Source organism: Pongo abelii, chromosome 20, assembly GCF_028885655.2.
Source record: "Pongo abelii isolate AG06213 chromosome 20, NHGRI_mPonAbe1-v2.0_pri, whole genome shotgun sequence".
Classification (NCBI taxonomy): Eukaryota; Metazoa; Chordata; class Mammalia; order Primates; family Hominidae; genus Pongo; species Pongo abelii.
In genome coordinates, this window is record NC_072005.2 from 56,533,456 (window position 1) to 56,555,349 (window position 21,894).

General features: G+C 54.0%; 2 protein-coding genes across 5 annotated transcripts in view; both read left to right on the top strand.

The window, feature by feature from the left end:
• Nucleotides 1-879: 879 nt before the first annotated feature.
• On the top strand, nucleotides 880-7,488 carry NR1H2 (nuclear receptor subfamily 1 group H member 2). Of its 3 annotated transcripts, none has more exons than XM_054538268.2 (10): nucleotides 880-1,030; nucleotides 1,169-1,276; nucleotides 2,064-2,125; nucleotides 2,210-2,347; nucleotides 2,640-2,930; nucleotides 3,013-3,290; nucleotides 3,496-3,675; nucleotides 4,274-4,373; nucleotides 6,457-6,665; nucleotides 6,933-7,488. In XM_054538268.2, the coding sequence occupies exons 3-10, from the start codon at nucleotides 2,083-2,085 to the stop codon at nucleotides 7,077-7,079; spliced, it is 1,386 nt and encodes a 461-aa protein (XP_054394243.1). In that variant the 5' UTR covers nucleotides 880-1,030; nucleotides 1,169-1,276; nucleotides 2,064-2,082; the 3' UTR covers nucleotides 7,080-7,488.
• A 1,151-nt stretch (nucleotides 7,489-8,639) lies between these two features.
• The window catches only part of POLD1 (DNA polymerase delta 1, catalytic subunit), a 32,351-nt gene continuing 19,096 nt past the window's right edge, over nucleotides 8,640-21,894 (top strand). The window contains exons 1-2 of one of the 2 annotated variants that reach the window (XM_024237906.3): nucleotides 8,640-8,896; nucleotides 21,581-21,783. In XM_024237906.3, the coding sequence (XP_024093674.3) occupies nucleotides 21,582-21,783 (202 nt within the window). In that variant the 5' untranslated portion in view covers nucleotides 8,640-8,896; nucleotide 21,581. The remainder of the gene's footprint in view (nucleotides 8,897-21,580; nucleotides 21,784-21,894) is intronic. The other variant, XM_063720224.1, reaches the window with a different exon arrangement.

Here is a 21,894-nt window from a genome sequence, read left to right on the forward strand (position 1 = left end):
ACTCTGGAAGGCCGAGGCAGGTGGATCGCCTGAGGTCAAGAGTTCGATACCAGCCTGGCAAACATGGTGAAACCCCATCTCTACTAAAAATAGAAAAATCAGCCAGCCGTGGTGGCGGGCACCTGTAATCCCAGCTTCAAGGGAGGCTGAGGCAGGAGAATCGCTGAACCCAGGAGGCGGAGGTTGCAGTTAGCTGAGATCGCGGCACTGCACTCCAGCCTGGGCAACAGAGCGAGATCTCAAAAAAAAATAGCTAAAAATAAGCCCGGCGCCGCGGCTCACGCCTGTAATTCCAGCACTTTGGGAGGCCGAGGCAGGCGGATCATTTGAGGTCAGGAGTTCGAGACCAGCCTCGCCAACATGGTGAAACCCTGTCTCTACTAAAAATACAAAAAAATGAGCCGGGCGTGGTGGCACATGCCTGTAATCCCAGTTACTTGGGAGGCTGAGGCACGAGAATCTCTTGAACCCAGGAGGCAGAGGCTGCAATGAGCTGAGATCACACCACTGCACTCCAGCCTGGGGTGACAGAGTGAGACCTGTCCAAATAAATAAAAAAAAATGAATAAAACCAACAAGTAGCACGAAATCCAAAATCAGAAAACTTGTAACGACCAAAAAAGTGCAAACGTGCCTTAAATCAGTCATGTGCGACAAGCAGCTATAGCTAGGGTTTGGCCGCAGGCTCAGAGAAGCGCAGGAATGAGCTAAAGCCACAAAGCGCGGGGCTGGAGGTTTGGCTCCCAAGAAGCGAGGAAATGGGTTCGGAACTCTTCTGCCAAGTCCCAGTAGATCCACCCGGTAAACTTCCGGTGAGTTACCAACTTCCGTGCGGGGCAGCAGCTTCGGCTGGTCCTAAGCGGACCGGAAGTTCGTCAACTTTCACGCTCCGCCCCTCTTCCGGACGTGACGCAAGGGCGGGGTTGCCGGAAGAAGTGGCGAAGTTACTTTTGAGGGTATTCGAGTAGCGGCGGTGTGTCAGGGGCTAAAGAGGAGGACGAAGAGAAGCAAAGCAAGGGAACCCAGGCAGGTGCACCGGAGAGTGGGGAGACGCAGGAGGAGCCCCGAACCCGGGGCTTCTCGGCGCTCCCCTCGTACTCCGCTCAGCCCCCTTCTCTCCTTCCATTTCCTCCCCTCCGTAACTCGCGCCTCCGGCGGCTGTTTCCAGGGCAACAGGAGTAGTTCCCTCCGCGAGAGGCCGTCCACGAGACCCCCGCGCGCAGCCATGAGCCCCGCCCCCCGTTGGTGCTTGGAGAGGGGCGGGACCTGGAGAGAGGTGCGGGGGCGGAGCATGAATGGAGGAGGCGGGGCGGAGCATGAATGGAGGCGGCGGGGCGGAGCATGATGGGAGGTGATGGGGTGGGACCTGGAGCGCGGTGCGGGGGAGGGGCATGAAGGGAGGAGGCGGGGCGGGGGCGGGGCATGATGAGAGGAGATGTGGCGGGGCCTGGAGCGAGGTTGTGGGGGTGCAGCACGAAGGGAGGAGGCGGGGCGGGGGCGGGGCATGATGGGAGGGGATGGGGCGGAACCTGGAGCGAGGTTGTGGGGGTGAGGCTTGGAGGGAGGGATGCGTATGGGGCGGGGCAAGGTGTTGGGAGGCCCATGATGGGGGCACTAGGGGCTGAACCTGGAAGGTTGAGGGTGGAGCATAATAGGAGGAGGTGGGGTCAGAATGAGAGATAGGGATGCTTGGGGCAGAAGTGAGGTAGAGTCTTAAGAAGAGAAGGTGGGGGGAAACTACATGGGATGGAGGACGTGATGGCAGAGCATGATTAAAGGAGAATGGGTCCTACCTAAAAAAATCAGGTGGTTTGGACCTGAGGGGGCGGGGCCTACAGCAGGGGCGGGGCTTAAGACCAAGCTGAAGGCTGGCGTGGAACAGAAGGGGCGGGTCCTGTTAGAAGGATGGGGAGGGTTTGTAGGCTGGCAGGAACCAGGGTTGTGGCTGAGAGTAGGGTCTCTGGAGAGATGGAAAAAAAAGGGGAAGCCCTGTCAGGACCTGTAACTGACCTAACCCAACCCTTCTTAGCCCCACAAGGCTCTCAATCCCCTGTATTCTACAGGCTGCTCCGTGACCCCACCATGTCCTCTCCCACCACGAGTTCCCTGGATACCCCGCTGCCTGGTGAGTGACTCTCTTCCCCACCCAGCCTTTATCATACACTAGCAGAAGCTCACTGTACCCCTCCCGGATTCCACCCTCTTCCAGGAAATGGCCCCCCTCAGCCTGGCGCCCCTTCTTCTTCACCCACTGTAAAGGAGGAGGGTCCGGAGCCGTGGCCCGGGGGTCCGGACCCTGATGTCCCAGGCACTGATGAGGCCGGCTCAGCCTGCAGCGCGGACTGGGGTGAGACAGGGCCCAGAGACAGGGCCCTGGAGCTGATGTGGGGGCTTGGGGAGGGGTTTAGGAAGGGAGAAAGAAATAGAGATGGGAATGGGAGGCCCCTGATCTTTGCTTTTTGTTCTTGCTTTCTCCTTGACACATACATCTTTCTAAATTGCAATTTCCCTGAATGTGGGCAGCAACTCCTCTCTCCCTCCATCCTCTGGTGCTTTGCCCGGGGATCTCCTGTGGGCCCATCCCTCTGGTTCCTGTTTCTCCTTGTGGCCCTCTCATGGCCTCTGCCTACCCACCCCAGTCATCCCGGATCCCGAAGAGGAGCCAGAGCGCAAGCGAAAGAAGGGCCCAGCCCCGAAGATGCTGGGCCACGAGCTTTGCCGCGTCTGTGGGGACAAGGCCTCCGGCTTCCACTACAACGTGCTCAGCTGCGAAGGCTGCAAGGGCTTCTTCCGGCGCAGTGTGGTCCGTGGCGGGGCCCGGCGCTATGCCTGTCGGGGTGGCGGAACCTGCCAGATGGACGCTTTCATGCGGCGCAAGTGCCAGCAGTGCCGGCTGCGCAAGTGCAAGGAGGCAGGGATGAGGGAGCAGTGTGAGTGCAGTGGGAGGGGGCGGTGCCGGCCTGGCCCCCCGCCCAGCCCTGGGGTTCTGCTGAGGCCTGCATCCCCCTATAGGCGTCCTCTCCGAAGAACAGATCCGGAAAAAGAAGATTCGGAAACAGCAGCAGCAGCAGTCACAGTCACAGTCACAGTCACCTGCGGGGCCACAGGGCAGCTGCAGCTCAACCTCTGGGCCTGGGGCGTCCCCTGGTGGATCTGAGGCAGGCAGCCAGGGCTCCGGGGAAGGTGAGGGTGTCCAGTTAACAGCGGCTCAAGAACTAATGATCCAGCAGTTGGTGGCGGCCCAGCTGCAGTGCAACAAACGCTCCTTCTCGGACCAGCCCAAAGTCACGGTACTGCCCCCTCCACAACCTTGAGTGTGATGGTCCCAATGGGGTAGAGCCGGCTGGACCATCAGCCAGGGTGTGGGAGAGTGAGGCTCCAGAGGGCAGGGGTTTTGGGGGTAGGGTCCCCCAGGGTGCAGGCTTGGTCTCAAGATGGCCGCCCAGACTTAGGCTCACAAAGACCTGGGTGTGACCCTGGTCTCCTGTGTCCCAGCCCTGGCCCCTGGGCGCAGACCCCCAGTCCCGAGATGCCCGCCAGCAACGCTTCGCCCACTTCACGGAGCTGGCCATCATCTCAGTCCAGGAGATCGTGGACTTCGCCAAGCAAGTGCCTGGTTTCCTGCAGCTGGGCCGGGAGGACCAGATCGCCCTCCTGAAGGCATCCACTATCGAGGTAATGGTCCATCTGCCCACAAGGAACCCCAGAGATAGCTCCAGGACAGATGCTGGGAGCAGAGTTTAGCAAGACCAGTCCTTGCCCTTGTAGGATGACATTCCACGGCGAGTAGAGTCTTCTATGAGCCAAGGAGAGAAAGGAAAAAGGGTCTGAGGCTGAGAAGATTGAGGATCAGGCCAGAGGGGCTATTTTAGAGAAAAGTTGCCAAAAAGGCTTTTCAGAGGAGTTAGCATTTGAATCAAAGTAGGAATAACATGTAAGTATTGAGCGCCTGCTGTATGCCAGGCTCTATTCCAAGTGTTGGCATATGGGGCAAAGAACAAAGCAGATGAAACCCCCTGCTCCTATACCTTGTGCTCACCTGGGGAAAGAGTATCCTAAGGAGATGGGGATGCAGCATGTGCGGAAGCCCGAAGTGGAGAAAGAGCTCGGCCTGTCTCACGTGATGGCTGCACGCTGGTGTGGCTGAGAGAACAGGGGGAAGGGGACAAAGGATAATCCTGGTGAGATTAGACCCCCATTTGGGCCAAGAGGGGAGGGACTAGCAGCTGAAGGGTCACAGGGCTCGAGATCCCCCTCCCGCTGCCGCCCTTAGATTATGCTGCTGGAGACAGCCAGGCGCTACAACCACGAGACAGAGTGTATCACCTTCTTGAAGGACTTCACCTACAGCAAGGACGACTTCCACCGTGCAGGTAGGGCCCAGGGGAGGCTTCAGGGAGGCTTGGCGCCCCTGCTGGCTGGAAGACCTGGGGCCAGCTCATCCCTGTTGGAGTCCCTGTTTCTTTATCTCCAAAGTCGGGGTGAGGGTTGAGCCAAGGTGAGAGTGAGGTAAGAGTGCATGTGCCGTGTGTGGTGGTGCACGCCTCTAGTCCCAGCTACTCAGGAGGCTGAGAAGGCCAGATTGCTTGAGGCTATAGTGAGCCGTGATTGTGCGACGGCATTCCAGCCTGGTGACAGAGGAGACCGTGTCTCTGTTTAAAAAAAAAAGCATGTGTTCAGTGCCGACTCTGTACAGTGGGTTGCAGTGGAAGTTGAGACAGGAGGAGCCCTGTTACCACATCAGGCATTTTGGTGGGCATTAGGAAAAGCATCCCCCCACCCCAAAACGTGGTCTCACCCAAGGGAGGCAGGCAGGAGCTCGGTCCATTGTGAAGTGGGCAGCCTTCCTTACTGTCTAGGGGAGCACTGCTTCCTGCCCTCTGAGAGTGCTGACCTGGGTGGGTGGGCTTCTGGAAGAAGGCCTGGGCAGTGAGAGGCACTGCCTAGGAAAAGGGTGGGAGGAGTGTTGCTAGTGCTGCAGAGCATGCGCCAGGGCCTCACTCCCTCATTGTCCCACAATCTGTGGGGAACCTCTCTGTATTTCCCGACATCTGTCCGAACCCCATCCTCTCCCCTTCCTCTTACTCCGGCCCTTTCACCACCTGAGACGGTCCCAGTAACCCTTTTAGTATGAGCTTAGCAGGGCAGGGCTGCAGGGAAGCGTTTTTGGCAGAGGGGATCGGCAGTTGCAGAGGCCCTGAGGTTGGGGAGAGCTGGTGGTTTGGAGGAACTACAGGGAGGCCCAGGCAGCTGGAGCACAAGGAGATGGGGTGGAGAGGAGGTCAGGAATCCCACCCTACCCCTTCCCAGCCCCTCCTCTGCCACCACCCTGGAACACTGCCAGGGTCCCCTTGAGGGGCCGCCTGCCTCCACCTCTGCCTGATGGGGCTGCTCACAGCGCAGGCAGAAGGGTCCTGTCAGCACTTGAGGCTGCCCACATCCCTCCTCCACTCAGAACCCTCCACGGCTCCCGTCTTACTGGGAGAAGAGCTGGAGTCCTCTCTGTGGCCCACAAAGCCCTTTAGGACCTGGCCTCGCCCACTCTCCGCCCTCGCTCCCATCCTCTCCCCCTCCTCCAGCCACTGTGGCCTCTTACTGGCACCCATCCAGCATGCTGCAGCCAAGGGCCTGTGTACTTGGAGTTTCCTCTGCCCAGAACTAGGGGGACCAACTGGTCCTAGTTTGCCCAGGACCTTCCCAGTTTTAACACTGAAAGTCTCATGGCCTGGGTAGCCCCCGTCCCAAGTCATGGGAACAGCAGTTGGTCACCCTCACAATCCCTTACCTCCTTCGGATTGGTCACTGCTCCAGCGTCACCCACAGCGCGGCCTTCCCTGCCCGCCTTGTATAAAATAGAACCGTGGCTCAGCAGGGCCCTTCACACTTCTCTGCACTGCCTGGTTCCATTGAACTCATAGCCCTCTGACAGGCTGGGCCTCTTCCTAATGTGTTTGTCTATGGCCTGTCCCCTAGGCTCTCAAATGTAAGTGCTGGAGCCTGGCACGTGGCAGGTACTCAGTGACATTTGATGAATGAATGAACAAGTCAGTTTTGGGAATGAGTTTGGAAACCTTGAGCAGTGGAAGCCAGCGCTGGGACCGACACGATGTGACCTAGGTTTTAAAAGCTTCCCTTTGCCTTTGTGAAGGGGACAAGAATAGGACTCAGGGAAGATGCAGCCACCGCCCAGGTGGGAAGGGAGGGTGGTGATAGGATAGTAGAAGATACTGAAGAAACATGCACCCTCATTATTCATTCCTTCACTGGGCGGCATGTGTGGCACACCGACTACATGCCAGCACTCTTATGGGCACGGGGCACAGGTGGACAGAAATGACAAGAACGCTGTAATTACTGCTATGTTCCCTGCCCCAGAGACTGTGGGCGGCGCCAGGGGCCAGAATGTGGGGCCCGGTTTCGGGCTGAGGGAGTCACCGGCTGCCTCCCGCCCCGCAGGCCTGCAGGTGGAGTTCATCAACCCCATCTTCGAGTTCTCGCGGGCCATGCGGCGGCTGGGCCTGGACGACGCTGAGTACGCCCTGCTCATCGCCATCAACATCTTCTCGGCCGACCGGCCCAACGTGCAGGAGCCGGGCCGCGTGGAGGCGCTGCAGCAGCCCTACGTGGAGGCGCTGCTGTCCTACACGCGCATCAAGAGGCCGCAGGTAGGGCCCCGCAGAGCCTCTGCGCAGAGCCAGCTACGCCCCGCGGCCCACGTGGTCCGTCCAGGCCGGGCTCCGCCAGCCGCACTGCCGTCTCCTCCGCAGTCTTTCCTCAGGCCCCACCCTGCTGGACTGGGAGCCAGGTCTAGTCCAAGCACAGAGGCGGGCCCCACGCCTGGTCGGGGAGGGACCCTCCTTTCTTTTGGGGTGGGCCGCCCAAAGCCTGGCAGGGCAGGGGCTCAGCCAGCGCCCACCTGCCTCCTCCCTCAGGACCAGCTGCGCTTCCCGCGCATGCTCATGAAGCTGGTGAGCCTGCGCACGCTGAGCTCTGTGCACTCGGAGCAGGTCTTCGCCCTGCGGCTCCAGGACAAGAAGCTGCCGCCTCTGCTGTCGGAGATCTGGGATGTCCACGAGTGAGGGGTCGGCCACCCAGCCCCACAGCCTTGCCTGATCACCCTCCAGCAGATAGACGCCGGCACCCCTTCCTCTTCCTAGGGTGGAAGGGGCCCTGGGCCGAGCCTGTAGACCTGTCGGCTCTCATCCGTTGGGATAAGCCCCAGTCCGGGTCCAGGAGGCTCCCTCCCTGCCCAGCGAGTCTTCCAGAAGGGGTGAAAGGGTTACAGGTCCCGTCTGCTGACCCTTCCCGGCTGCCCTCCCTCCCCAGCTTACACCTCAAGCCCAGCACGCAGTGCACCTTGAACAGAGGGAGGGGAGGACCCATGGCTCTCCCGCATAGCCCGGGAGACCAGGGGCCTTCCTCTTCCTCTGCTTTTATTTAATAAAAACTAAAAACAAAAACAGGAAAATAAAATATGAACACAATCCAGCCCGGAGCTGGAGTGCAAGATGGAGAGGGTGTGGGCTTCTAGGGACCTCAGTGACACCGGGTCCCTGAATCTGATTGAGCAGGTGGGACTGGGTGTCCCCAGGCTGTTGGGAAGGGTGGCACATAGGGTCCCAGTGCTGGGTGGTGTGTCGCCTGCTGTGAAGGTTCAGGACAGAGGCCTCAGCCTCAGGGTCACCTCCCTGGACAAGGTGAATCAGAACTCGCCCTTGAAGGATAAACAGGATTTAAGTGGATGAGGGGATCTGGACTTTTGTCCGAACAAAAAGTGTTTGCTGAGGCCTCCTGTGGGCCAGGCACCGGGTTGGCCATTCTAGAGATGGAGACATTCACCCAGTAAATGTTTCCGGAGCATTTACTATAGTCAGGCACAATTCTAGGCACTGGAAACATCCGTGAACAAGATAACCATCCTCCCTCCTATCAAGACTCGGGGGATGGGGACTTTAATGAGCGTGGCACTGTGGTGGGGCTAGAGGAAGTCAGGCAAGGTATCACAACAGAGGCAATCGCTGGGACCTAAAACAAGAGCCCGGGGGCTGGGCCTCCAAGTTGAGGGAACAGTACATGCAAAGTTTGAAAGGTGAGAGACACCAGGAGTTCAGAGCGAGCAAGCGACGAAGTTCTACAATTCTTCCTGCCCCTATGCCAGCCCTGAAGGAGCTGAATGAGCAATTCCAATCGAGGGCGAAAGGGAGGTTGTATGGAGGGATGGAACTTAAAGGTATATTTATTTGGGGCAGGGGACAGCGGAAGTGCGAGTAGGTAGAAACGATCATCTTATCCTAAGAGTAGTGTACCGGGCGCCCCATAAGTGTCCCTATCATGCGTTGTTGAGTCTAGTTTACATATAGGGAAACTGAGGCCAGGATGAAGGAGAACAGATGAAGCCAGGACTCTACCACTTATCGGCCAGCCTCTGCGGGGATCTCGGGCGTCAGGTCACCAGCTGGCTGCTGGGCAGCGACGGGGCAGGGCTCACTACACGGCCCCGGGGCGGGGCGGGGGGGGGGGGGGAGACGCGGAGGATGCGCGCGCAACACCCGAGGGTGGGAGGAGAGAACAGAACCGCGGCGCGCACAGACCGCACGAGGTCGTGAAGGCAGCCGGCCGGAGGGGCGTGGCCTCGAGCGGATACGTCATGGGGAGGCGGAGTTAAGGGTATTTTTTCAGCAAGGGGGCGAGGCCACTTCGCAAGCTGAGGGGGCGGGGCCTGCCCTGCAGTCGAACAAGCGGGGCGTGGTCCGCTGACCAGTTGGGCGTGGCCTCGCCCGCACTTGGAAAGACGGGGGCGTGGCCCGTCTCGGAGCGCCGAGGCTCTGGGCCTGCGCGCGCGGGAGTCAGGGGTCACGGCGGCGTAGGCTGTGGCGGGAAACGCTGTTTGAAGCGGGTGAGTAGAGGAAAAAAAGGGAGTTCGGGGCAGTGGGCCTGGTAGGGAACGGGGCTTGAGCAGCCAGGCACATAGATCTGAGAGACGGTTGCGAGGGCACCCCTTGGCCCGGGGGCGCGCAGGAGGGGGCAGGGGCCAGGGGTTTCCTGGGCGAGGGCGCGGGGACGAGCAGGAAAAGGCCGGGGTGGGGGTGGAATTCCTCGGCGGGCAGGGGGCGCATGCGCCGGGCACCGTGGGGAGGGACGTGGTCCGGGAGGAGCTGGGGGGACTGGGTGGTGCACGTGCGGGCTTAGTGTCATCCTGGATTCGCTGGGTGTTTGAGTACTCTGTGCCAGGCACTTTTCTGGAAGCAGGAACAAGTCGGAGAAGTCCCTGCCTCGGGAAGACAGACGATAGACAAGTGATGAATTTTAATATTAGCATCAGTAAAGCAGTGCTCTGGGGCTGTGAGATGCTCTCAGAAGGGAACTAACGCAGGGTAACGTGATAATGAGGGAAGAGCCTGCTGCTTTAGCTGGAGTGGTCCAGAATCGATCGCTCTGGGACCCTCAAGTGCAAAGCCCTGAGGTGGAAGGAACTTGGCGTATTTGTAGCAGGAGCCGAGAGGACGAGAGAAATACAGATGAGGTCGGAGTCATGATGGGGAACTAGATCCTATAGGGCCTTGTAAACCTTGGTATGGAATTTCTCCTTTATTCTAGGTTCAGCGGGGAGCCATGCGAGGGTTTGAGCGTGGAAACAACACGATTCGCCCCGTGTTTTGAAAAACTCACTGACCACTGAGTGGAAATTGGATTGTAGCAGGAATAAGAATGGAAGGAGGGAGATCTGTTAGGAGGGAGAGCGTCCTGCAGGCAGAGAGAATCAGGCTCAGGTTACCTTTGCGGGTGGAGCCAGGGGGACTGACTGATGGACTGGGCGTAGGAGCGAGGGGAAGAGTTCAGGATGACTCTTGGGTTTGTGGTTTGAGCAGCAGGCTGGATGGGGAAGGCCAAGGGAGAAGCAGGTTGGGGTTGCCGCTCTGAAGGCAAAGATTAGTGGGGGAGTGAGTGGGCAGGGTTTAGAGCGGAGCCAGGAGTGGGCAGGGCGATGTCAGTGCCTCGCCTCAGCCCTTCCACTCAAGGAACTTGTTGCCGCTGTCTTTTTTTTTTTTTTTGAGACAGAGTCTTGCTCTGTCACCCAGGCTGGAATACAGTGGTGCGAACTCAGCTCATTGCAACCTCCGCCTCCCGGGTTCAAGCGAGTCTCGTGCCTCAGCCTCCTGAGTAGCTGGAATTACGGGCGCCCGCTGCCACGCCCAGCTCATTTTTTGTATTTTTAGTAAAGATGGGGTTTCGCCGTGTTAGCCAGGCTGGTCTCAAACTCCTGACCTCAGGTGATCCACTCGCCTCGGCCTCCCAAAGTGCTGGGATTACAGGCGTGAGCCACCACGCACGGCCGCCTCTCCTCCTTCCTGTACTTCCCGCGACAGGTCTCTCTTCCCGCTAGAGAGGTTCCTTCCCTCCCCCTGAAATGCTCTTCCCTCTCTTATGTGTTTCTGACAGCTGCTCTTTGGACAGGCCCTCTGCTGAGCACTGGGGAGCCAATGATCATTCAGTTTGGTTGGGGAAGGACAGGAGATTTCAGTCCAGAGTGCGCTGAGCTATGGTGGAGCAGTGATAGTCTTTGGGAGCCAAGAGAAGAACCTGTGTGCTCAGTTTCAACTCACATGTCTTTTTTTTTTTGGTTTTTGAGACAGGGTCTTGCTCTGTTGCCCAGGCTGGAGTACAGTGGCACGATCTCGGCTCACTAACTTCCACCTCCCGGGTTCAAGCGATTCTCATGCCTCAGGCTTCCGAGTAGCTGGGATTACAGGTGCGTGCCACCATGCCCAGCTAATTTTTGTATTTTTAGTAGAGACAGGGTTTTGCCATGTTGCCCAGACTGGTCTCGAATCCCTGACCTCAAGTAATCCTCCCACCTCGGCCTCCCAAAGTGCTGGGATTACAGGTGTGAGCCACCACACCCGGCCTAAACTCATGTCTTGAAGTAACCGGACACTGTGCAGAGTGATGCTGAAGACCCCAACTTGGGCAAGATGCTGACTCCTTTTCTCGAGGAGCCCATAGGCTGAAAGGATCCCAGCTCTGTGTGCACACGTGCAATAATGAAAGTGGCACAAGGCATTGTGGGAACGCTGAAGGGCAGCTGGTCAGCTTGGAGGAGCTAAGCCTGAGCTGAGTCTCTGGATGCAGTGGAGTTTCATGCAGCGAACACTCCCTAAGGCCTCCTGGGGGCCCAGCTCTGTGCTGGGTGATGCTAAGATCCCAGAGGAGAGTCAGTCCTTGCTCTGCCATCCAGAGGTCCCTGGCTGGTAAAGGAGGAAGACATACGCCCAGGGCAGTCCAGAGACAGCGGTCACAGAGGCCTAGGGGAAGGACAAGGCCGAAAGCGTGCAGGTGAGCCTGGGCAACATAGCAAGACCCTGTCTCTACAAAAAATACAAAAGCTAGGCCGGGCACGGTGGCTCACGCCTGTAATCCCAGCACTTTGGGAGGCCAAGGCGGTCAGATCATGAGGTCAGGAGATCAAGACCATCCTGGCTAACACGGTGAAACCCCATCTCTACTAAAAATACAAAAAATTAGCCGGGCGTGGTGGTGGACGCCTGTAATCCCAGCACTTTGGGAGGCCGAGGCGGACGGATCACTTGAGGTGAGGAGTTTGAGACCAGTCTGGCAGACATGGTGAAAAACTCTACTAAAAATACAAAACTAGCTGGACATAGTGATGGGCGCCTGTAATCCCAGCTACCTGCGAGGCTGAGGCAGGAAAATCGCTTGAGTCCAGGAGGCGGAGGTTGCAGTGAGCAAGATCCTGTCCCAAAAAAATATATAAATAAAAATAAAGCTGTGAGATTGGATGAGGTCATTGAGGAAATGAGTGTCTCACTCATCGAGAAAACTCGTGTCTGGCCTGCAGCGAGCACGTGGTGTCATTTTATTGCTGAATCTCTGTTAAGTGCTTGCTTCTGAAGGGTCGTGAGAGGGGCAGAGGACAGTGTTTGCCAAGCTGTCATCCTGTGCCAGGGCTGATGAAAGGGAACACACAGGGCTGCTCTGCCTCCACTAACAAGAGCCCTGGTTTTGCCCCTGCTGACACCGTCCCTCCCACCGCACCCCCGTAGCCACAGCCAACTGACCAAGGGCAGCCAGTCGGCTCCTTCCTTCCTCCAGCTTCGGCGATGACTCTGGGCTCCCACAAGCCCCTGCGCTTCCTCTGTCCCACCCGGGTCTCTCCCCGCAGATCGTCACTCCCTGTCCCTCTCTGGCTACTTGCACAACCGGAGCCAGAGCCACTAACTATGCTTGCTTCTTCCTGTAAGTCACACATGTACACGGTTGTCACCCAAAGAGCGCGAATGCAGAGTCAAAGTCTTCCTCACACAAAACCTCCTGCACACACTCACGGCTGCACTATTCACAAAAGGTGGAAGCAACCCTAATGTCCATCCACTGAAGAAGGGATACGTCAAACGTGTTCTAGCCATACTGCGGAAAAGTACTCAGCAAAAAAGGGACACAGCACTGACGAAAGGCTGCCACACACATGAACGATGAACACATTCAGAGAAAGCAGCGAGACACAAGAGGCTGCATATTCCAAGATCCCATTTATAGGAAATGCCTAGAATAGGCAGATCCATGGAGACAGAAAGTTAGATGAGTGGCTGCCAGGAGTGGGGGCAGATGGGCCGAATGCAGGGAGAGAGCTAAAGGATTTAGGCTTTTTGGGGTGATGAGAGAGTTCTAAAATTGACTGTGGTGATGGTTGCCTAACTCTGAACATACTAAATACCGTTGAACTATATATACTTTAAATGGGTGAATTGTATAGTATGTGAATTATAGCTCAATAAAACAGTTAGCAAATGAAGTCTTCTACCCTGTCCCCCAGGAAACCAGTTTCTTAGCTCTCCTTGTAGAATGATGCATTAAAAGCAAATAGATTTATACATATGCTCTACATTAAAATAAAAAAGATGTCTACATACTCCCGGCGTTAAAAGCAAAAAGATTTCCACATACTCTTCTGCCCACCTTGTAAAATTTTTACTATTTTCATTTTATATATTTCCCCCTTAATATTTTGAAAAGTTTCAAACCTGCAGAGAAGGTACAAATTGAGTACAGTGAACAGCCACGGCCCTTTGCCTAGATTCACTGGCTGTTGGCATGACACCTCATTTGCTTTATCCAAGCACATGCATATACCTGTACCTTTTGACCTTTTTTTGGCTGAACTGTTTGAAAGTTGTGGTCATCATGATACTTCGCCTCTGAAAACTCCAGCAGTTAACTTTTTTTTTTTTTTTTTTCCTTGAGATGGAGTCTTGCTCTGTCACCCAGGCTGGAGTACAGTGGTGCGACCTTGGCTCACTGCAACCTCTGCCTCCCGGGTTCAAGCGATTCTCCTATTGCAGCTTCCTGAGTAACTGGGACTACAGGCGCGCATCACCACACCTGGCTAATTTTTGTGTTTTTAGTAAAGATGGGGTTTCACCATCTTTGCCAGGCTGGTCTTGAACTCCTGACCTTATGATCTACGTGCCTCTGCCTCCCAGAGTGCTGGGATTACAGGCGTGAGCCACCGCACCTGGCCTCTTTTTTTTTTTTTTTTGGTACAGTATTTTACTCTGTCATGCAGGTTGTAGTGCAGTGGGGCCGTCACGGCTCACTGCAGCCTCAACCTCCCCAGGCTCATCTGATCCTCAGCCTCCCGAGTAGCTGGGACTAAAGGTGTGTGCCACCACACCCTGCTAATTCTTGTATTGTTTATAGAGACAGGGTTTCACCATGTTGCCTAGGCTGATCTCAAACTCCTGGGCTCAAGCGATCCCCCTGCCTCGGCCTCCAGATGTCCTGGGATTACAGCCGTGAGCCACCGTACCTGGCCTCCAGCAGTCAGCTCTTAAGAACAGGGATGTCCGCCTGCAGAACTACAGTGTCATTGTCATCATCATGTAGTTTAACATGAGACAGTGACGTTATCGAATAGACGGTCCTTACTTAGATCTGCCACGTGTCTCTGTAATATTCTTCAAAGCTATTAATAATTTCTTTTTTTTTTTTTCCCAAGACTGAGCCTCCCTCTGTTGCCCAGGCTGGAGTGCAGTGGCACTATCTCGGCTCACTGCAACCTCTGCCTCCCGGGTTCAAGCCATTCTCTTGCCTCAGCCTCCCGAATAGCTGGAATTACAGGCATGCACCACCACGCCCGGCTAATTTTTTTGTATTTTTAGTAGAGACGGGGTTTCATTTTGGCCAGGCTGGTCTCGAACTCCTAACCTGAGGTGATCTGCCCACCTTGGGCTCCCAAAGTGCTAGGATTACAGGCGTGAGCCACCATGTCCAGCCTGGTTTTTTTGTTTTGTTTTGTTTTCTTTTCTTTTTTGAAACAGAGCCTCATTATCACCCAGGCTGGAGTGCAGTGGTGCAATCTTGGCTCACTGCAACCTCCGCCTCCTGGGTTCAATCGATTCTCCTGCCTCAGCCTCCTGAGTAGCTAGGATTACAGGCACCTGCCACCACGTCTGGCTAATTTTTATATTTTTACTAGAGACAGGGTTTCACCATGTTGGCCAGGCTGGTCTCAAACTCCTGACCTCAGGTGATCCACCCACCTCAGCCTCCCATAGTGTTGGGATTACAGGTGTGAGCCACTGCGCCTGGCCAATAATTTCTTTTTTTTTTTTTTTCCCCCACTCTTCTTGCCCAGGCTAGAGTGCAATGGCGCAATCTTGGCTCACTGCAACCTCCGCATCCCAGGTTCAAGCGATTCTCCTGCCTCAGCCTCCCAAGTAGCTGGGATTATAGGCGCCCGCCACCATGCCCAGCTAATTTTTGTATTTTTTTAGTAGAGACGGGGTTTTCACCACGTTGGCCAGGCTGGTCTTAATCTCCTGACCTCAGGTGATCCGCCTGCCTCGGCCTCCCAAAGTGTTGGGATTACAGGCGTGAGCCACTGCACCTGGCCCATCATTTTACTTTTTTAATCGAAGTTCTAACCTAGGATAACACACATTGTCATGGCAACTTTTTCATTTTTTGAGACAGGTCTCGCTGTCTTGCCCAGACTGTATTGCAGTGGTGCAGTCATGGCTCACTGCAGCCTTCACCTCCCAGGCTCAAGTGATCCTCCCCTCCCACCTCAGTGTCCCGAGTAGCTGGGACTATAGGTATGCACCACCATGCTTAAGTAATCTTTAATTTTTTGTAGAGATTGATTGAGTCTCACCATGTTGCCTAGGCTAGTTTCTAACTCCTGGCCTCAAGTGATCATCCCACCTCAGCCTCCCAAAGTATTGGGATTACAGATGTGAGCCTCCTAGCCCAGGCAACTTACTTTTTCATGACATCGACAGTTTTAAAGATTACAGACCAGTGTTGTCACCCTTCACTTTGGATTCGTTTGTTTCTTTTTCTTGTTTTGTTTTGAGACAGAGTCTTGCTCTGTCACCCAGGCTGGAGCGCAGTGGCATGATCTCAGCTCACTGCAACCTCTGCCTCCCAGGTTCAAGTGATTCTCCTGCCTTAGCCTCCCAAGTAGCTGGTATTACAGGCACCCACCACCACGCCTGGCTAATTTTTATATTTTAGTAGAGACGGGGTTTCACCATGTTGGTCAGGCTGGTCTGGAACTCTTGACCTCAAATGGTCTAACCTCCTTGGCCTCCTAAAATGCTAGGATTACAGGCGTGAGCCACTGCGCCCAGGCTGTTTGTTTCCTAATGACTAGAATCAGGGTAAACGTTTTCTTAGACATTTTTTTTCAACATGAAAGATAAACTTGTGAGTGCACCACTGAGCGTCTTGCTTTATCTACTGAACAATGCCTCTTTGAGAACCTTTCCTATCAGTACACAAAGAGCTTCCTCGTTCCTTTACACAGTTGCATAGTATTCCATTGAACAGACTTAACATATTTAAATAGCCCCCTGGGGGAGGACAGTTAGGTGGTTTCCAGTCTTTGGGGATTTCAAATGATGCTTTTGGAAATAACCTTATAAATGCAGTTTTTCTTATGTGATAATATATCTACAGTGTACGTCCCTAGATGTGGGATTGCAGCCTCCAAACTTTTATGTTTGTAATTGAGGTATCATTTATATGGCGTGCCATGTCCAGGTCTCCAGTGTACAGTCGGCTTTATAGTGTGTTTTATCACCCCAGAAACCCCCTCATACCCTTCCCAGTCTCATACCCTTCCCAGTCTCTCCTATCCTAGGAGCAGCCACTAGTCTGATTTCTAGCACTGTAGATCACTTTAATGTATTCTACAACTTTGTCTAAATGGTATTATACAATTTTTATGGAGGTAAAATTAGCCATTTTAAAGCAAACAATGGCTGGGCGTGGTGGTTCATGCCTGTAATCCCAGCACTTTGGTGAGGCCAAGGCAGGCAGATCACTTGAGCCCAGGGGTTTCAGACCAGCCTCAGCAACATGGCAAAACCCGTCTTTACCAAAAAACAATTGGCTAGGCATGGTGGCACGCAGCTGTCTTCATAACTACTCAGGAGGCCACGGTGGGAGGATCACCTGAGCCTGGGAGATCAAGGCTGCAGTGAGCTGAGATCATGCCACTGCACTCCAGCCTGGGCAACAGAGTGAGACTCTGTCTCAATAAAGAGAGAAAGTAATAAAGCAAAGAGTTCAGTTGGTACGTTCACAGTGTTGTACAACCATTACCTCTGTCTAGTTTCAAAACATTTCATCACCCCTACAGAAAACCCTATACTCCGTAAGCAGTCACTCCTCGTTCCCCCAGTGTGCACTTTGTGTCTGGCTTCTGCACAGCCTGCTTTCAAGATTCATCCGTGTTGCATGTCTGTCAGTAGCTGGCCCCTTTCTAATGCTGAGTGTCTGTTATGAACCTCCCTGAACATTTCTAACATATACTCCATCAGTTCAGAATTTTTCTGTGCTTATTTCAGGTCTAAGCTGTTGTACCAAGGAGCCCCCAAAACACAGTGGCCCAAGAAAGATACAAATTGATTTCTCCACATAATGCTTTGGAAGATAGGCAAGTGTGCAGGGTTGGCAGACAGCTTTGCTCTGGAAGGTTGTTGGGGAGCCCAGTGTTGTCCCTGTCCTTGTGGTTGGCTCCCCCACTACACCCATGTTCCAGCCAGTGTGATGGGGAAGCGGGTGGGAGGATGTTCCAGTAGCTGCACACCTCATGATCACTCTCATTCCTGGAGGGAGGCCTTAGTCACGTGGCATTCCTGGCGGCACACACTGGGAAATGTAGTCTTTGGCTGGGCAGCCTGTGGCCGCTCCGGACACGCAGGGTTGGAGGGGTGTGTTCTATTGCAAAAAAGCAAAGCAAAGCCGGGTGCGGTGGCTCACACCCATAATCCCAGCACTTTGGGAGGCCGAGGTGGGCGGATCATCTGAGGTCAGGAGTTCGAGACCAGCCTGGCCAACATGGTGAAACCCCATCTCTATTAAAAATACAAAAAAAATTTAGCGGGTATGATGGTGGGCGCCTGTAATCCCAGCTACTTGGGAGGCTGAGCCAGGAGAATCGCTTGAAGCCAGGAGGCAAAGGTTGCAGTGAGCCGAGATCAGCCACTGCATTCCGGCCTGGGTGACAGAGTGAGACTCCGTCTAAAAAAAAAATAAGTAAAATAAAAAGGCAAAGTGAGGACTGGATATAGGGCAACCGTTATGAGATCCAGGGATGGACAGCTGACCTGCTCACCTGCCTCTTCCCAGCCACATCTAGGATCTGCCCTAGGTTCCAGTAATCCCCTCTGTCTCAGCCTGGACCCTGGGGGACAAGTACTTTGTTTTTGTTTGTTTGTTTTTTGAGACAGAATTTCACTCTTGTTGCCCAGGCTGGAGTGCAATGGCGCAGTCTTGGCTCACTGCAACCTCTACCTCCTGGGTTCAAGGGATTCTTCTGCCTCAGCCTCCCAAGTAGCTGGGGTTACAGGTGTGTGCCACCATGCCCAGCTAATTTTGTATTTTTTTTAGAGACAGGGTTTCACCATGTTGATCAGGCTGGTCTCAAACTCCTGACCTCAACGCCTTGGTCTCCCAAAGTGCTGGGATTATAGGTGCGAGCCACTGTGCCCGGCTGGGTACAGGTACTTTTTAAAAATTTCTTTCTCTGATAATTTCAAATTAACAGGAAGGTTGAAAGAATAAATAGTATAGGCCGGGCGCGGTGGCTCACACCTGTAATCCCAGCACTTCGGGAGGCCGAGGCGGGCGGATCATGAGGTCAGGAGATTGAGACCATAGTGAAACCCCGTCTCTACTAAAAATACAAAAAAATTAGGCAGGCGCAGTGGCGGATGCCTGTAGTCCCAGCTACTCAGGAGGCTGAGGCAGGAGAATGGCATGAACCCGGGAGGCGGAGCTTGCAGTGAGCCGAGATCGCGCCACCATACTCCAGCCTGGGCAACAGACCGAGACTCTGTCTCAAAAAAAAAAAAATAGTGTAACGAACACCTGCACGCCCTTTGCCCAGATCACCTCTTTCAACATACCGCCCTGTTTATGATTTGCATGCATGTTTCTTATCTCCCTTCTCTCTGTATACGTACACTCACTTTTTCTTTTTTTTTTTGAGACAGAGTCTCACTCTGTCACCTGGGCTGGAATGCAGTGGCTGGATCTCGGCTCACTGCAACCTCTGCCTCCCAGGTTCAAGCGATTCTCCTGCCTCAGCCTCCCAAGTAGCTGGGATTACAGGCACCAGCCACTACACCCAGCTAATTTTTTGTATTTTTAGTAGAGACAGGGTTTCACCATATTGGCCGGGCTGGTCTTGAACTCCTGACCTCGTGATTCGCCTGCCTCGGCCTCCCAAAGTGCTGGGATTACAGGCTTGAGCCACCATGCCCGGCCACACTCACTTTTTACAAAGAATTCCGAATACCTTGCAGACGTTATGGCCATTTACTCCTAAATACTTGAGTGTGTATCTCCTTAGAATATTCTTACTGAACCACAATAAAGTTACCCACTTAAGTTTAACCTGCATATAATCTTGTCTAATCAACCAGAGGATATATACTTTTTGTTTGTTTTTGTTTTTGAGACGGGGTCTTGCCATCTTGTCCAGTCTGGTCTCAAACTCCTGGGCTCAAGCGACCTCCCACCTTGGCCTCCCAAAGTGCTGAGATTACAGGCATAAGTCACTATGCCCAGTGAACTCTTTTGCTGTTTTTTTGTTTGTTTGTTTGGGTTTTATTTGGTGGTGGTGGTGGTAATTTTTTTTTTTTTTTTTTTTTTTTTTTTTTTTTGAGACAGAATATTGCTGTGTGGCCCAGGCTAAAGTGCAGTGGCACGATCTCGGCTCACTGCAACCTCCACCTCTTGGGTTCAAGTGATTCTCCTGCCTCAGCCTCCCGAGTAGCCATAATTACAGGTGTGCACCACCACACCTAGCTAATTTTTTTGTATTTTTATTAAAGACAGGGTTTCACCATGTTGACCAGGCTGGTCTCGAACTCCTGACCTCAAGTGATCCACCCGCCTCAGCTTCCCAAAGTGCTGGGATTACAGCATGGGCCACCGTGCCTAGCTCTAGTCAACTTTTATATTGTATATCTTGTCAAAATACACCCCCAAAATAATAATTTTTTTTTTTTTTTGAGATGGAGTCTCACCCTGTTGCCCATGCTGGAGTGCCGTGCCGCAATCTCGGCTCACTGCAAACTCTGCCTCCCGGGTTCACACCATTCTCCTGCCTCAGCCTCGCGAGTAGCTGGGACTACAGGCGCCCACCACCACGCCCGACTAATTTTTTTGTATTTTTTTAGTAGAGACGGGGTTTCACCATGTTAGCCAGGATGGTCTCGATCTCCTGTCCTCATGATCCACCTGCCTCCCAAAGTGCTGGGATTACAGGTATGAGCCACTGCTCCCAGCCTCCAAAATAATCTTTTATAGGTTGTAATTAAGAAAACACACGCCAGGTGTGGTGGCTCACGCCTGAAATCTCAGCACTTTGGGAGGCCAAGGCGGGTGGATCACTTGAGGTTAGGAGTTCAAGACCAGCCTGGCCAACGTGGTGAAACCCCGTCTCTACTAAAAATACAAAAATTAGCTGGGCATGGTGGCGCATGCTTGTAATCCCAGCTACTTGGGAGGCTGAGGCAGGAGAATTGCTTGAACTGGGTCCCGGGAGGTGGAAGTTGCAGTGAATCGAGATTGCGCCACTGCACTCCAGCCTGGGCAACAAGAGTGAGATTCTGTCTTCTTTTTTTTTTTTTTTTCTGAGACGGAGTCGTGCTCTGTGGCCCAGGCTGGAGTGCAATGGCACGATCTCGGCTCACTGCAACCTCCGCCTCCCAGGTTCAAGCAATTCTCCTGTCAGCCTCCTGAGTAGCTGGGATTACAGGCGCCTGCTATCTCACCTGGCTAATTTTTGTATTTTTAGTGGAGATGGGGTTTCGCCATGTTGGTCAGGCTGGTCTCGAACTCCTGACCTCGTGATCCGCCCACCTTGGCCTCCCAAAGTGCTGGGATTACAAGCGTGAGCCATCGCACCCGGCCCTGATTCCATCTTTAAAAGAAAGAAAAAGAAAACACAAATATATAAAAGTAGCAGTCTGTATGTGGTTTGTGTTGTGTTTTGTTTGCTACTGTGGGTCCTGGACTGGGGGAGAAAGCGGGTTACTATAAACGGCATTTTGGAGACAGTTGGAGAAATTGGGAAAGATGCCTTTTATTTTATATCAACCTTGAGTCAGTGTTAAATGTCCTAGATTGTATCGTACTGTGCTCAGTGAAAGGAATTCCTTATTCTTAGGCACTATGTGCTAAAGTGTGGAGGGCTATGGGATCTGCAAGGAACTCTCAAATTACTCAGGAAAAGAAGTAACAATATGGTGTGCATACTGCACATGTGGGAGGGCAGAGAGAGGCGGTGAGAGAGCACACACAGAACACGCTGACCACTGTAGCCTGGGGAAGGGCATACAGGAGTTCTAGGCATTTGAGATTATTTCAAAGTATTTAGGTTGGTGCAAAAGTAATTGCAGTTTTTGTCATTTCAATGGCAGATGGCCTGGGCAGATGGGTGGTTGGTAGGCGAGGTATTGGAGACAGAGGTTTATGGGAAATAAAGAGATGTGCTAAGGCCGGGCACGGGGACTCACGCCTGTAATCTCAGCACTTTGGGAGGCTGAGGCAGGTGGATCACCTGAGATCAGGAGTTCGAGACCAGCCTGGCCAACATGGCGAAACCCCGTCTCTACTCAAAACACAAAAATTAGCTGGGTGTGGTGGTGGGCGCCTGTAATCTCAGCTACTCGGGAGGCTGAGGGGAGAATCGCTTGAACCTGGGAGGTGGAGCTTGCAGTGAGCCGAGATCATGCCATTGCACTCCAGCCTGGGTGATGAGCACAATTCCATCTCAAAAAAAAAGCGAGAGATGTGCTAAGGACCTAGTGTGATGAGAGAGAGGGTCAGGGAGTCGACTGGTCTGCTGCTGCAGTAGCTAACAATTGAGTGTCTGGAATGTGCTCCCACCCCACTGCCTGCAGGGTGCAGAGCTATGTTAGTATAGCCAGTCCAGAGTAGGAAAAGGCTCGTGGTCATGGTGGGTGCCTGGGATACCATGGAGAAGACGGGGTAAGAGGTGTCTCTGGTCAGAACCTCCACCAAGCTCCAACTTGCCCAACAGGATGGATGGCAAGCGGCGGCCAGGCCCAGGGCCCGGGGTGCCCCCAAAGCGGGCCCGTGGGGGCCTCTGGGATGATGATGACGCACCTCGGCCATCCCAATTCGAGGAGGACCTGGCACTGATGGAGGAGATGGAGGCAGAGCGCAGGCTGCAGGAGCAGGAGGAGGAGGAGCTGCAGTCAGTCCTGGAGGGGGTTGTAGACGGTAAGGCTTGGAGCTGGAAGCTTCTGCTGCCCACCGCATTGCCCCTGGCCTTGCCTTTGGTCCAAGAGTCAGCTGCAAAGCTGACCTGTGACCCCACTCTGGCCAATTTTG

Coding starts and splice junctions, on each gene's coding strand:
- NR1H2 (XM_054538268.2), top strand. CDS start 2,083: ATGTCCTCTCCCACCACGAGTTCCCTGGATACCCCGCTGCCTG. Junction 3,291..3,495: donor CGGACCAGCCCAAAGTCACG/GTACTGCCCCCT, acceptor CCTGTGTCCCAG/CCCTGGCCCCTGGGCGCAGA. Junction 3,676..4,273: donor TGAAGGCATCCACTATCGAG/GTAATGGTCCAT, acceptor TGCCGCCCTTAG/ATTATGCTGCTGGAGACAGC.